General features: G+C 41.5%; 1 protein-coding gene across 3 annotated transcripts in view; it reads left to right on the top strand.

Moving 5' to 3' along the window:
* Window positions 1-1,026: 1,026 nt before the first annotated feature.
* Window positions 1,027-13,970, top strand: part of PPIG (peptidylprolyl isomerase G) — a 29,535-nt gene continuing 16,591 nt past the window's right edge. Inside the window, exons 1-5 of one of the 3 annotated variants that reach the window (XM_082313730.1) lie at window positions 1,027-1,299; window positions 9,791-9,870; window positions 9,978-10,052; window positions 12,359-12,466; window positions 12,979-13,023. In XM_082313730.1, the coding sequence (XP_082169856.1) occupies window positions 9,810-9,870; window positions 9,978-10,052; window positions 12,359-12,466; window positions 12,979-13,023 (289 nt within the window). In that variant the 5' untranslated portion in view covers window positions 1,027-1,299; window positions 9,791-9,809. Of the gene's footprint in view, window positions 1,300-6,239; window positions 6,311-9,790; window positions 9,871-9,977; window positions 10,053-12,358; window positions 12,467-12,978; window positions 13,024-13,970 lie in introns of those variants that run through there. The other 2 variants (XM_082313731.1, XM_082313732.1) reach the window with 2 other exon arrangements.

The following is a 13,970-nucleotide window of genomic DNA, read 5'->3' as shown; positions in this document are numbered from 1 at the left end:
AGAACTCCAAGGCATCTGATCTCCCACTTTAGAGGAAAACTATTCCATGTTCATATGAAGGGGACTTCTGCAAATCACTACGGATTTTTCATTTACAAGATGCTGAACTTTTGACTTGTCAAGTACATTTGGATGAAATCAATTAATAATGCCTAAAACAAAAATGCTAGATAAAACTAACTTAAAGTTGGACACATAGGGGAGGAAAACAAGATTTATCAAAGCACGCTGTGCTGAAGCCAGTGTTGATTTAACCGAAGTCCAGTCACCAGCATCTTCAGGATTTCAGAACTCACAGGGGTCAGTTTCTCAATTTTTATTTTTTTTCCCAGAAATTCAGAAGGAGAAAATTTGTTTTCCTGCTTTCAACAGACTTCTCAACAGCCAGGCACAGGACTTCCATTACCCCCCGTTACGTATGATTACTAACCCCAATATCCGCTGCCCTGAATTAAAACCCTTCAAAGGAGGTAGGCACTTCCGTGTAAGTCTTAGTTAATTTTGAAGGTGCTCACAGCTTTATGCATGGTCATAAACTTTCATGTCCCTGTTTTTAAGATAAATAGAAATTAACTTTGAATGGCAATACAGACATATGGGATAGGATTACCAGGAACTTTTTTTTGCGTACAGTTGGTCTAAATTCCCGTTTTAATTCTTTAATTTAGTTCCTAACGACGTGTGCCGGGTGCTGCTGGAGTAACCCTAAGCCCTTCCAGTACTGTTTCGGACGTTTCATTTACCAGTCCCTTGGCCATTTCCCGGGCTCTTCGCCGAGCCACCCGTCAGCGTCCCGCCAGCAGGGAAGGCCAGCACTGGCCCCGGACACCTTGGGTCGGAAAGCACTCGCGTCCCTGCAGACGCAAGGCAGGGGCCTCCCGCCGCTGCAGCGACACCGGCGCCGTCCCGCGCTGCGCCCAGCCTCGCCGGAGGCGGCGGGGCCGGCGGCGGGGCGCGGGGCGGCAGCCGCCCCGGCGGGCCGGGCGGCGGGAGGGGGCGGAGCGCCTCTGACGAGCTGGAGGAGGCGGGCGCCCCCCTCCCCCAACCGCTTCGGCTCCCTCCGAGCGGCCCCCGCCGCCTCCCCGCCGCCGGGCAGGGCCGTACCGCGGCCGGCGACCCCCCTCACCCTTCCCGGGCCGGGGTGCCGCTTCTCCCGTCTCCGCGCCCGCCCCCCCGCCGCACCGCCCCCGGGGTCGCCCCCTCCCGCCCTTTCCTTCCACTGACGCAGTCTGTGCCGCACCAGCTCTAACATGGCGGCGAGGCGCTGAGGAGCGCGGGGCGACGCGGGCCGCGAGTGGGGTGAGTGCCGGCGCCGCAGCCGGGCGCCGCCGGGGTCCGGCGCGGTCGCCATGCGGCCGAGCGAGGGCCGCGGCCCAGGCCGCGGCGTGGCCGCCGGGGGCTCGGGGGGGCGGAGGTCGCGGCGCCGCGGGGCCTGAGCCTCGGTTACGGACGGGGGTGGGAGCCCAGGCCCCTCCCCGGCCCGCCGAGGGGACTACCCCGGCCCGGCCGCCGCTCGGGGCGGGCGTGGGGCAGTTGCGGTCGCCCGCGCCCGCTCCCCCCGCACACACGCCCCCTCGCAAGGCCCGGCGGCCCGTGTGCGAGGGGCGGGCGGGCCGCGGCCGGGGCTCCGGCGCTTCCCTGAGGGGGCGCCCCGGGCATCCCAGGGGCGGGTGGCCCCTGAGAGGAAGGGGGCTGTGTGAGGAGCTGCGAGCCGGGCCCGAAGGCAGGCGGGAGCAGGAGGGGTGGGTGAAGTGGCGGACGGGGCCTGGCGAAAATCGCGGCCCGTGGTAAGGTGGTGGGGTCCGCGAGGGCGGGCATTGGCCCTCCGCAGCCTAGCGAGCCACCGGCCGGGCACGCCGCGGGGCTGCCTGCCCGCTGCGAGCGCCCTGGTCGGCCTCTCGGGTGCTGCTCGGTGCCTCCTCGGGAGTTTGAATGAGTCCTCCCTCCTCCCCTAGAAGGCGAAGTAACCGGGCGCTCTGCGTGCCACATGTTCTCCTCCCCTCTGCAGGCCTCTCCTGGGGAAGTGGAGCCTACAGGAGCTACCGCGGCTAGCAGGAGGGTCCTCTGCCTCTTTTTTGGATTTCTATGAGTTTCAGGCTCATTTTGTTTGCAGCCACGACCAAACTATAAGTACTGTGTATATATGATTGTACTTTGAGTCATTGAGGAGGCTTTGAAGGAGAGAGGCTTAGGAGAAAAAGAAATAGTTTATTGAAAATGTGGACAGAATATTGATTGTAGTGCTAAACATTGCCTTACAATTCAGTCACAATTAGAAAAGTATCCGCCATAATGATGATAGTCACCTTTGCTAGTAGTTGCCTAATGTTTGACTAGTTAGTTGCATTTTAGTAATCATCTGAGATCTGTTTTAAGAGGAACGTGAGACTATGTCTTTTGCATAAAGTCTATTTTCTAAGTTGTATCTTCTGAGAGAATATTTTGTTTTTCATGTTTTTGTTCTATATTGCCTGCAGAAGAAGCTGTTCTTTGGACAGGGATAAATGTTTTTAGTTTTGGTTTGTTGTTTTTTGGTTTTCTTTTGCTTTATCTTTTTTCCCCCCATTTTGTGTCACTGTTGTCATTCATTAATGCATTGGGGTCCGGCATGACTCAAATTTTTAGGTGCTACAATGATAAAAATATGGAAATTGCACATGATTTATGAAGTGTTAGTTTGTCTAAACTCGCAGAGCTTGATTTATCAGTTTTCAAAAATTATTCATAAAGATTTCGAAAGAAGTATAGTTTCCTGTATATGAAGTAGATCTGAAGGGGAACATATAAAGGATACCAACATCAATAATCCTCTGAGGAGAGCACCCTTTGGGACTGTATTTCTTATTAAGACTTCCCATTTTTCCAGTCCTTTTCTGTGAAACAGAAACTTTTTTTAAGTTAGCTGAGCAGTCATCAAGCTGTTATCAGAAGAAGATTTATTTTTTTCCCCCTTGGGATCTCAGAAAATCTGTGGATTATGAGGGAATTTGGAGTGAAGAATATGTACTGCAATGGAGGATTTTACTCTGCTGCAGCATGATGTCTCCACTACAGTTCACTCCTCCATGCCATGTGCATTTAGGAGCCATCTTCCATTTGGAAGCAGAGTCAGTGAGTGCCAGGGAGCAAATCTGGCCATCTTCTAATGGAGTGAGCTTTAGGTAGGGGGGTGGGATGAGGCAGGGAAGGGATCTAGAGCTAAAGTAGTAGAGAAAGGAGGAGAACATGAGAATAAAAGATGATAGAACAAGTTTTTTTTGGTTATGGTTGGCAAATATGGATCAGCATTAAGAACTCTCTCTTACTGTTGCATGGTCTTGCCTTATTCTCATCTTCAGTAACAGGGGTAGGAAGGGCTTCCACTTCTGAAATTTAGTTTGGGGATCCTAATAGGCTAATGGCTTGGAGATTACACTAGACTATTTAAAAGCTTTTTTCCCTTTCATGCAATGCTAAAACTTGCCTTTTCTTAGCATTTTATAAGTTTTAAAATATAAATTCATGATTTCAGACCTATGCTAGTCCACTTTCTGGTTATGAATAGTAGAATCAAAATGGACGAGTTTCTTTGCTGCTTCTGGGGGAGCAGTGAACACCGACAAAGGCACTTATTTGTGCACAGACCTGCGAGCAAACACCTGTATTTTTTCACAAATCTTAACAGGTAAAAAAAAAGTACTTTCTGCATAAATTAGGTAGTAGAAAATCATGACTAACTCTTGACAACAAAGCTTTTTACTTGCTATTGACAAGAGTGTGGTTAGATATTTTAACATCTTTTTCATTGTAGGTGTCTCTGTCCTAAGAGAATAAAACAAAGGGCATGATCTAGTAGGAACCTGTATTTCTGTTTAAATAGTTTAAGAGAATGTTACTACCTCCTCAGCTGAATGTTATGTTCTCCCAGCTGAGATGTTATAACTGGCTGTGTATTCCTTATATACTTCAGTACAAGAAGACTGAATTCATGTCAATAATTGCAAAAAATCATACTGAAAGTGATGTAAATGAACTATGCCATGCAGTAGTGTTACGAGTATGTACTGCATATTTAGTCAGGACCTATCTGAGGATGGTATTTTCCTAAATCTCCCTAAGAGGGTAGCAGGCTCTTGTTTCATGTTCATGGAAGACAAGGGTTGATATTGCCAGGTATCTCTTAATTTGATATCTTTTTTTGGGGGGAGGAGGGGAAATACTATCTCAATAGTCCAAAAAAGACTTGTAGAATTATACTAGAGAAGGAGGCCTGATGGAAAGTGGTATCAATCACTTTTTGCCTGCAAAAATGTTGAAAGTCTTTTTTGTGGTTGGCTTTTTTCCTCTAAATACCATTAGAAGGGGCAGTCAGGTTGAAAACCTATAATATGTGATTTCTGATGATAAGTAGAAGGTGTTCCTGCATAAATTTCATAGACCCATGTAGAACACAAATGTTCCCTTCTTTTCTTATAAATGTGTTAAGTCCACATGACTGCAAAGACAGCATCCTAAACCTGAAATGTGTTCAAGTGTGGTGCCTTATTCCTAAATCTGCTGACAACAAAAATCCTGTGCTGCTGCTTAGTAAAATGAAAAAAAAAAAAAAAGTTAATTTCCTTAGTTGTCATTGCTGCTAATTCAGAGTTTTTTGATGGTGAAACACAGAGGAGAAGATGGTGGTGTTTGGGGAAATGCTGAGGAAATTATCGAGATTGAGGGTTGGGCTGGTTGGATTTTTGTTGTTCACACCTCCAGTATCATCCTAACACAGCTGAAAGCTCTAACACAGGAATGGAACTAGGTACAAAATGTCATGTCTCCCATTTCATAATCATAAATTCATTTCCAGTTTAATCCATACTGGAATGAACATATAACATTTTTAGTCTATGGCTCCACCGTCTCTTTAAGCTGATATGTGCTGCTGCCAAATCTTTTCTTGGAGGGGGGAGGAAAGGGTAGTTTTTATGCAGCTAAGTGGCCACCTTTATGAAAGCTAAACATGTGGATATATAAGCCCTCCCTCCTGGTATCAGCCTACATTTATATTGGCTTCAAGTGACTGGAACCACAGCCTTAGTGAATGTGATATATGTTCAGTATTCACTTTGTGCATTTGTGTTTTCTGGACTCAAAGTTTTGCTTAAAAATATATTTCTGAAGGTTCCAGATGGCTATCTTTGTAATATAAATGAATGTAGTTTTGTCTTCCTGCATTTGTAGATGGCCTGAAACAAAATGCTAGGAATGTGAATTTATGCACTTTATTGTTCACTTCATTTGGACATTGAATGAAGACTAACGCAGCAGATAATTGTAAATTAATGCAAGGAAACAAATACAAAGGCAAGGTCAAGGAGAAATTAAAAATAAGGGAGAGCTGGTGATGACAGAGAAAGAAGTGAAGGAATAGGACACTATATATTTTTCCTACTGAATACATCTTTGCTCCAAATCTGTTCTGTCCTGTGCAGGGATGGAAACAAATAGGTAGTCCAGTGACCTGTTCAGCATAGTTACAAATAAAGGGTTTTTTTTCCCCTCATAAAACTAGGAAATACTAGTGTATTGCTCTTGCCATCAGCTCTCGTGAAACGCATGACACATTGATACTTCAGTTGGCGTGCATCTGTGAGTGCTTCCTAGCCCATTTCAGTCAAAGGGAGCTAGTTTATATTAAACAGTATCATTACCAGATCCTTGCTAGCACAGGTGATTTTGAAAAAGATTCCCCAAGATGTATTTTTAAGCATATCAACACATATGAGTGATAATATCTGGCAGAGAGATGGTTGCGAACAGTTTGGGATGGTTATCTTTTTCCATTGGCACAGATCATTTTGAAGGAGAACAGCTGTCTGCAGCCTGCCCGTGAATTGGCCAGCTTTATCCTGCAAATATTTGAACAAAATAGTGAGGCTGATGGAGGTGTGAAGGGATGTGAACCCTGACGGACGCAGCTGGTGATGCATTGGTTATGGATGCAGCTGTTCTGAGAAGACTAAATATTTTTGCTGTGTTAGTCAATAAACACAAATATGCTCTAAGCTGAACTGTAATTCCACTTTGAGAAATTAAACAAACAGGCCTCTTTTGTTAGATATACTGAAGTGGTGTTTTGGTTGTTTGGTTTTTCCTCTTTTTTGGCATAGTTTCTACTTAGACTTAGTAAGCGGCTCCTCAAAGAGGAGGTGGTTGAGTATGATGAATGGCTTGAACATTTCAGGATAGTACTTGGCTTGTTGTATTGTCCTTTCTTACAGAGTTTTGGAAGGAAGAAGTGAGCTGACTTCTCAAGATTGCCCTTCTGCATAGCACATTTTTGTGTGTATGTATAATGAGCATCTTTTGGGTTGACTTTACAATCATATTCCCTTCACTAGTAAAATTCCATGAAGTTCACAATTAAAAAATGCAAAGTATTGTGGGTTAAGAGTATCCACATTCTAACTGAAAATAAATTTGAAGAGGTAAATACCCAAGTCATGCAAGCCCTATGGTTGCCAGACATATAGTACTATTGAGTTTTACTTGTAATTTTCTGACTTTATTCTTGGTATTTTCAAATTGTTTTTCTTTGTTAGTTTTGTATTTAACATTCATAAACCATGTACTTGCTTTTAATACAGACAAGTTTTAGATGATCAGTATGTACAAGATTGTATTTGGTACTAAATACTACATGAATAGAAATTAGTTTATGGATCATTCGTAACTCAGTAGTTTTCCCTGTAGCACTTCAGGAGAAGGTCTGTCTGAAGTAATAACTGTGCAAAGGATACTTAAGTATATTGGAGAGGAGACGCTCACTTGACTGGTAGGTAGGTAGGATAAATGTCACTGATATTTTAGCCTGCTTTACTAGGCAATATCAGCTTGAGAGTTAGGTATATTTACTTGGCCTGGTGTTTGTCCAGTCAGGGTGTTCATACTGACCAGTGGACATAAGTCATTTAGAACCAAGCGCAGCCAGTATTTAGAGGATATTATTGGAGGATTTAGGGAAAGTGCAGGGGACACTGGAGGTAACATTTAGAACATGGACTAAACTTGATTTGTTCCACTGTTCATGAAACAACGTAGAGGTAGAAAAACATCAAATTGAGCAAAAGTTGGTGAGAATAGGGATTCAGGTAGAATTCTTTACTTTTTCCTTCTTTCTCCCGCCCTGCTCTCTACAAAATGGAGTTAAAAATTGACTGATGTAGGTATATTGGCATTTATTTTACAATTTAGTTTTAGTCATTACCAATGTTTGAGATAAAACTTGTGTCACATATTAAGATAGTTTGCATTTATTTTGGCTAAAGTACTGTATATAAATGTTAAGGCATACCTCTACATTTCTCAAGCAAATTGCCTGTAAAGCAGGAGTTAAATCCATCCATACTCAAGCACTACAGCTATATGTTTAAAGTTTGGGTACAATTGATCGATCAGTTGTGGTACTACTGGTCCTTAGATGTCACAGTTCAGTTAAAATTGTCATTTCTACCACCAAACAATATTTATTGTAGCATGTATTCTGAGAGGCTTCCTAGAAAAAAATCCCCCTTCCGCACAGCTGTATCGTCTGTTCTGCTGCTGCTGACAGTGTGAGTTGATGGCTGTCCTTTGGGCTGGTCTCAGTTCTGAAGGCAGTCTGTCCCCTCCCACCTGTCTGTCTCCCTTCCCTTGCCCACGTTGCCACCTTCCTTGCGCTGCCCCAGAGTTTGTGCAGCAGCGTGGTGAGCTGGTCAGCCTTCTGCTAACCCGATAATGTCAAAGTTCTCAGCTACAGGTGTCTTCTCTATTTGTTTATCTGCCTGGCTCCAAAATTTGTTGTACTAATAGAAGAGAAACGCTAACTCAGGGAGAGGAGCAAGTAGAATGAGGCAAGCCTGCTGCTTTTGACGAGTCTCTGGCTTGTGTGAATTAATGTATCCGTTACACAGCTAAGAGGATATCTAGTGAGATAATGCATGTTCGTGAAGTCTTCTCATGCTAAAAATCACATGAATTATAAACTACTGAGTGGTGTTTAATTTAAATCAGTCCTGCATTGTTCTTGTGATTTTCACTGTGTAATCTTGGCAACACATTAGGAGTGACACGGAGCACAAGTAGAGAGAATAGACTAACATGATTACACTGCTGTCTTGATTTCTTATAGCCTCTTGTTCGTAAGCTGAGAGTGACAGATGGTGACAATTGAATTTTTCGAGGCTGTTCTGTGGCACAGCTACGAGTGAAGCTGTAGGAGAGACGTATGCAGTATGTCAGTTAGATTTGAGTAGTGTTTTCTGGCAATAAAAAATAATTAGAACTGAAAATTTATGGATTATATTCCCAATTTTGGAAAAGGTACTCCAGTCTTACAGATCCTTTTGCCATGATTGTTTTTTTCCCCTCTCTGAAGTAATTCAGAGAGGATGGGGTTTCGGAAAAGGAAAAGAATATCACGATTGTACATGATGTTGGAAGGCCAGAGATGCAAATGGGATTAAGACATTGCCTGTTACACAAAAATAAAGGGACTTACATACTCAAAGATAAGGGGAAAGTTGTATTAAAATTCACAATAAGGAATCATAGCATCATTTAGGTTGAAAAAGACCCTTAAGATCATTGAGTCAAACCATAAACCTAACACTGCCAAGTCCACTGCTAAAGTATGTCGCTAAGTACCATGTCTACACCTCTTTTAAATAGCTCCAGGGATGCTGACTCAAAGGAGATAAGCAATGACATAAAAGGAAAAGAAACAATAAAAAGCCAAAATCATTTCACTTAGCAGTAATTGTGGAAGAGCTGCATCTTTATATTTTTTTCATGTAGAATGGTTTGGATCCTAATTAGAGCAGCTCCTGATAACTGCAGTGACAGGAATCCAGGGAGTATGTTCCTAAGAAATTGAACGCTTAAGTCTTAACATGACAGTATGTTGGTGATTTGTCAAGTTGTAACCAGCATAAGTTATTTTCCGCTCTTTGACCATTCTCTTTATTTGTGGCAAAAGTTCTGGTATTTCTGAAAGTATACCTACTTGACTTGCGCAATTATTACGCACCTACAGCAGTTGAAGAAGTTCACCATCCCGGGCTGTTCACCCTTCTGTGCTCATAGGCAAGCAGTATGTTCTCTCTTGAGCAGCTGTAGTTCATGGCCCAGGTAATTAATAGTAACTGAGATGAACTGAACTGGGTTGTGGACTGCAGCAGCTGATGTGTTCCTGAGGAGAACAGGCGTGATCTGAAGCTGGTAACCCTGACCAGAGGGGTGGGTTGGCATGTGGAGATGGCAGCCTCCTCAGCCACTAACACTGAGCCTAACTGAAATTGCAAAGTCGTCTTTTTAAACAGTTGAAAGGCAGTTGCAAAAAGTTGTTTGAGAGCACTCAAACAAGTTGTTTGATCTCAAAGCTGATTTCCCCCCCTGCTTATTTTACCTAGGATATAGAATTCTAGGAGCAGACAACTCGGGTGATTACCTATACCATCTGGATAGCAAGAAGACTTTAAGCTTTATTATCCCCATACCTTACAGTACCTTTACTTTTTGTATTTCCTCATCTGAAGTATGGCACTCAAGTTTAAATTTAATACTATTGCAGAAAACATGAATAAAATCACTCAGTCTACAAAACATGAAAATTACCTAAAATACTTTGTGTTTTCTGAAACTTTAAAAATACTTATGTTTGCTCTCTGTTTTTTTCAAAGGTTTGCTTTTCTGCAGTTTTTGTTGTCTTTGTAAAATCTTCTACGCTGACTTACACAGTTTCACTACACAAAGGGGAAAAACTAAATTTTATTTTTATTACTTACAGTATATAAACTTTTGAAGCCATGGGAGTAAAGGTCCAGAGACCTCGTTGCTTTTTTGACATAGCCATCAACAATGTACCTGGTAAGAAAACTGAAATATCCATACAGTAACATGATATTCATGTAAATTATATAAGAATAATACAAATACCGGCTAACTTCATAATAAATATGGCTTTCTTTTTCTAGCTGGAAGAGTGGTCTTTGAACTGTTTTCAGATGTGTGTCCAAAGACATGTGAGAATTTTCGCTGCCTTTGCACAGGTTTGTAGATTTTTAATTTTATTTATAATTTTTAATGTAATATCATGTTAGCTAGTTTGATGTCTATGGTTTTTTTTTCCTGACATTTTCTTACATATAAAAATAGGTACAGAAAACATTGGTTCTTGGTATCTCTAGAGATTTAGCTGATTTCTCATATGCATCTGATGTAGAATCAAAGCAGTTGTAGCTTTGGCTTAGTATGTTGCAGGGAGTGTACACTAATCAACTTTAAATGCGGACACAGTAAGCTGATTTTCTGTTACTAGCATAGATATTACTGTTCACATTATATAACATCATCCCGTCTTGAAACATAGCCAATAAGAGGTCAACCGTGCAGACTTACTTTTCAGTCTTATGATATTTTGAGGTATTTGAAAGGTATTGCTGGTATTCATTAGTTTGGGTGTTTTCTTGGTTGGTTTTTGTTTTTTTGTTTTTTGGGTGTTGTTTTTTTTGTTGTTGTTGTTGGGGTTTTTTTGTGTGTTGTTTTGGTTTGGTTTGGGTTTTTTCCTCCATTTTTCTTTCTTGATGGAGACTGGTGATTTCCACTCCTATTGAAATTCACGTTATTTCTTGAACAAAATACTGAGCAGATTCTCTCCTGGAATCATTTCCAAACAGAGTTATTGTCCTGTGGTCTGCATGCTTTTGTTGAAAATGCTGACAGTTTAGCAAAACTTAAATTTATTATCACAGGAATAATTTTGTGAATACATAAATAGCATACGTGGTTTCTGTCTTCAGTATTTTCTGCTTCCTTTCCTTCCAGCTCTGTTGTTTTTCAGGTCAAGGCTCTGTAGCTGTTAATAGTGAATCACTTAGCAGTACTAATATGATCTGAATCAGGTGTGGGTGCATAATTACATTCATGTCAGGTTAGCTAGAACACTTAGTGCACCATTCATGATGTCTGCAGGAATGTAGGTATTATCTGATCTGACATTAGGTTTACTGGCACAAGGTCAGATTATCAAAATCTGTTACCAAATTTGAACCTTAAAGTGATTCTTTTTAATGGCTGTATGTTATCATGTGACTATGGCATTCTTGATCTGCTATCAAGTGCCCAAAAGTCAGATTTATTGCATAAAGATGTTATTCCCTGCTACTGCTTTAAATTTTTGACTTGAAGTCTCTCAACAGCATTTCAGGTCAGGAACAAGTACTATGAAGTTCATACTCAGTCGCTGACATTCGAAATCAAATTCAGATGCTGAACTACTTTGCTGCTTTAACATACTTAAGAATACTGAGGAAGATATACGGGCAGAGTGTTTATGATATTGATCATCAGCAAATTAATTCAAATTTTGATTTTATTTGTTTTCCTTACCAATTTTTTTGGGGCAGTTCTGAAAAGTATACACTCTCTTCTTAAAACAGGGGTCAAAAGCTCCATGTTTTCCTGGCATACCTACGTTAAGCTTATGCCAAGTTAGTGGAACAGATACAGCTTCACGTTTATCAAAGTTCTTATCTAAAGTGTTTTTTCTGGCTAGTCAGATCCATATGGAGACACCAGTCTGTCACAGATAAGTTTGGAGGCAACTGTCCTTGACAAAAGCTGCCAGTTTAAAAGGTCAGAATAAGATTATAGGAAGATACAGTCTAATCGTTTGCCAGCACTGAGAGGAAGAGATCCTTTTCCTTCCAACATACTCCCACTGATTACCTTACTGTTACCTTCAGGTTGGCTCTGCCATTCACAGGACTCACCATGAGCCATTCATCTTGGTAACTCAGCAGAGACCTTATCTATTTGAGGGTAGCAGGGAAAGTAGATAGTATTGTAGCTGAAGCAGAGAGTCTGCTTATGGGTCTTAAGCACCAGAGCTGATATAAGGGAGGAAGATGGCAGTTGTAATCATGAGTGGGGGAGGGAACAAGATTCCTTCTCCTTCCCCCTGCCTCTTTGTTTTTGTTATGAACTTTTATGGTACCTTAACCTTGCCATGTTGTAACTGAAGATCTGAGTGTTTCTTGCATGCTTCTGAGCAATGCCAGTTATCTTAAACCTAGACTGGCTGTTTAATTTCAGTTAATCTGCATGGAAGAGACTAGAGTTGTCTACTAATGTCAGTAAGGAGTTCTTCTGGTATAACTGTAGAGACAGAAGGTAGTTTCTGCTCTGCTTTCTTAAATGCTAGTTTCTTACTGGTATTACATGTCTACCTCACAAGCTAATTTTTCAAAGCTTAGTAGATGATTTTGATTAAGTGCTTACATAGCACTTTTTTGTAGTGGAGATTCTACAGGTACAGAGAGTAATTTTGCTTTTTGTTCCTCCTCTTCTTCTTTAGGTGAAAAGGGTACAGGAAAATCCACCCAAAAGCCATTGCATTACAAAAGTTGTCTCTTTCACAGGGTTGTGAAAGATTTTATGATCCAAGGAGGTGACTTCAGTGAAGGTACGATGTGAATCTTTGAAGAAAACTTTCATGCTTATATAATAGACTATTGCAGGAGTTCTGTGTAGCATCATTTACTTATATTAATTATTCTGTGATTTTACTGCTTTTTTTCCCTTTTTTTCTGCATAAGAACCTTTACATGAAAACTTCTATAAACTTATACACATGTGCACACACACGCTTACTTCTGCTCTGTTATCTCACTACTCAGAGTATGAAATATCTTCTGTGGAAAGGTTTAAATGGGAGGGTAAAATATTATATCTGCTTCTGGGAAATAAACAAAAAAGGGAGCGTACAGCAGAATACGTGGGAAAATACTTTCTTATTTGCCAAGTTTGCTTTGGGACTACGAAGATGCGTCTTGATCTTCTTTGCATATCTTGAAGAATAATGTCAGTGACTTGGATGCAGTTGGATCAATATTTCGTATTATGAAGCACCTTCCACATAATGTGACTCTTTTAATCACTACTTTAAGTTGTAACTGTCATTTTTCCCCTTCCAAGGAAATGGCAGGGGAGGAGAATCCATTTATGGTGGCTTTTTTGAAGGTAAGAGTTTTATCAGTCTGCTGTGTTTTGATGTTACTATAAGCAATCACGTTTACATTCTGTAGTCTTGTTCTGTAAACCTGAACTCCATTGTTTGTGTTAAGATTTTGTCTGGTCTTAGAGGCCTTTGTCCAGTTCAGGTTATTTTATTTTACTTTTAAGATATGAGTCTTTTTAATTAATGAAAAGTTAAAACCAAACTCCTTTGTATTTGTCCATTTTACCAGATTTACATTTTTATAACTGTTTTTAAACATACACTTTTGGCTTGAGCAGCTAGCTAAAAGTTGGGGATTGTCTTTTCCTCCAGTGAAAAGGAGAAAGGTGTGATGGAGTCAGGTTTCCTTGCAAATGTTTATTCAAAAGAAAGCATAAAGCCCTGCTTTCCTGAACCCAAAAGAAATTAACGATAAAGAGGCTGTCAGTTTTCTCACAGTCCTGGTTCTTTCTCAGTCAGTCTTGCAGAAGAAGTACCTCTTCTGCACTCCAGTGTGTTTCTCAGCTTGTGTTTGTCCAGAACGTAGTGGAGCCTCTCTGTGTTTCTCAGAGCAGTTTTTGTATTACACCTAAACCCATGTGATGGCTAGCTGCCACCAGCAGGAGTGGTTATGCTCCTCCCTCCTCCCTGCCACTTCTCTTTTAACATTGGTTCTTGTCTGAGCTTGCAGCAAACAATCAAAAAATTATTACTCACTATTTCAGTAGGGCCATGCTGCAATTTGATATCAGACTTTGAGTTGAATCAATAGTTTGCAACTGCCAAAAGAGGGTGGAGGTCTTACCTTGCACTAACTCTCATTCAGATCAGACTTTCAGCTGATTCAGCTTGCTAAAATGCCCAAAGACAATTGCAGCAAAGAATGTATTTATTTCCATATTAGTGAGTGGACCCAATTCAATAATTCAGCAAGCATCAGAACAAACACAAATGAGTAGCTGGGTTTGAG

Source organism: Platalea leucorodia (assembly GCF_965183815.1).
Source record: "Platalea leucorodia genome assembly, chromosome: 5".
NCBI classification, from domain to species: Eukaryota; Metazoa; Chordata; class Aves; order Pelecaniformes; family Threskiornithidae; genus Platalea; species Platalea leucorodia.
Note: the sequence above shows the minus strand (reverse complement) of the source record. Positions and strands in the feature narration are given on the sequence as shown.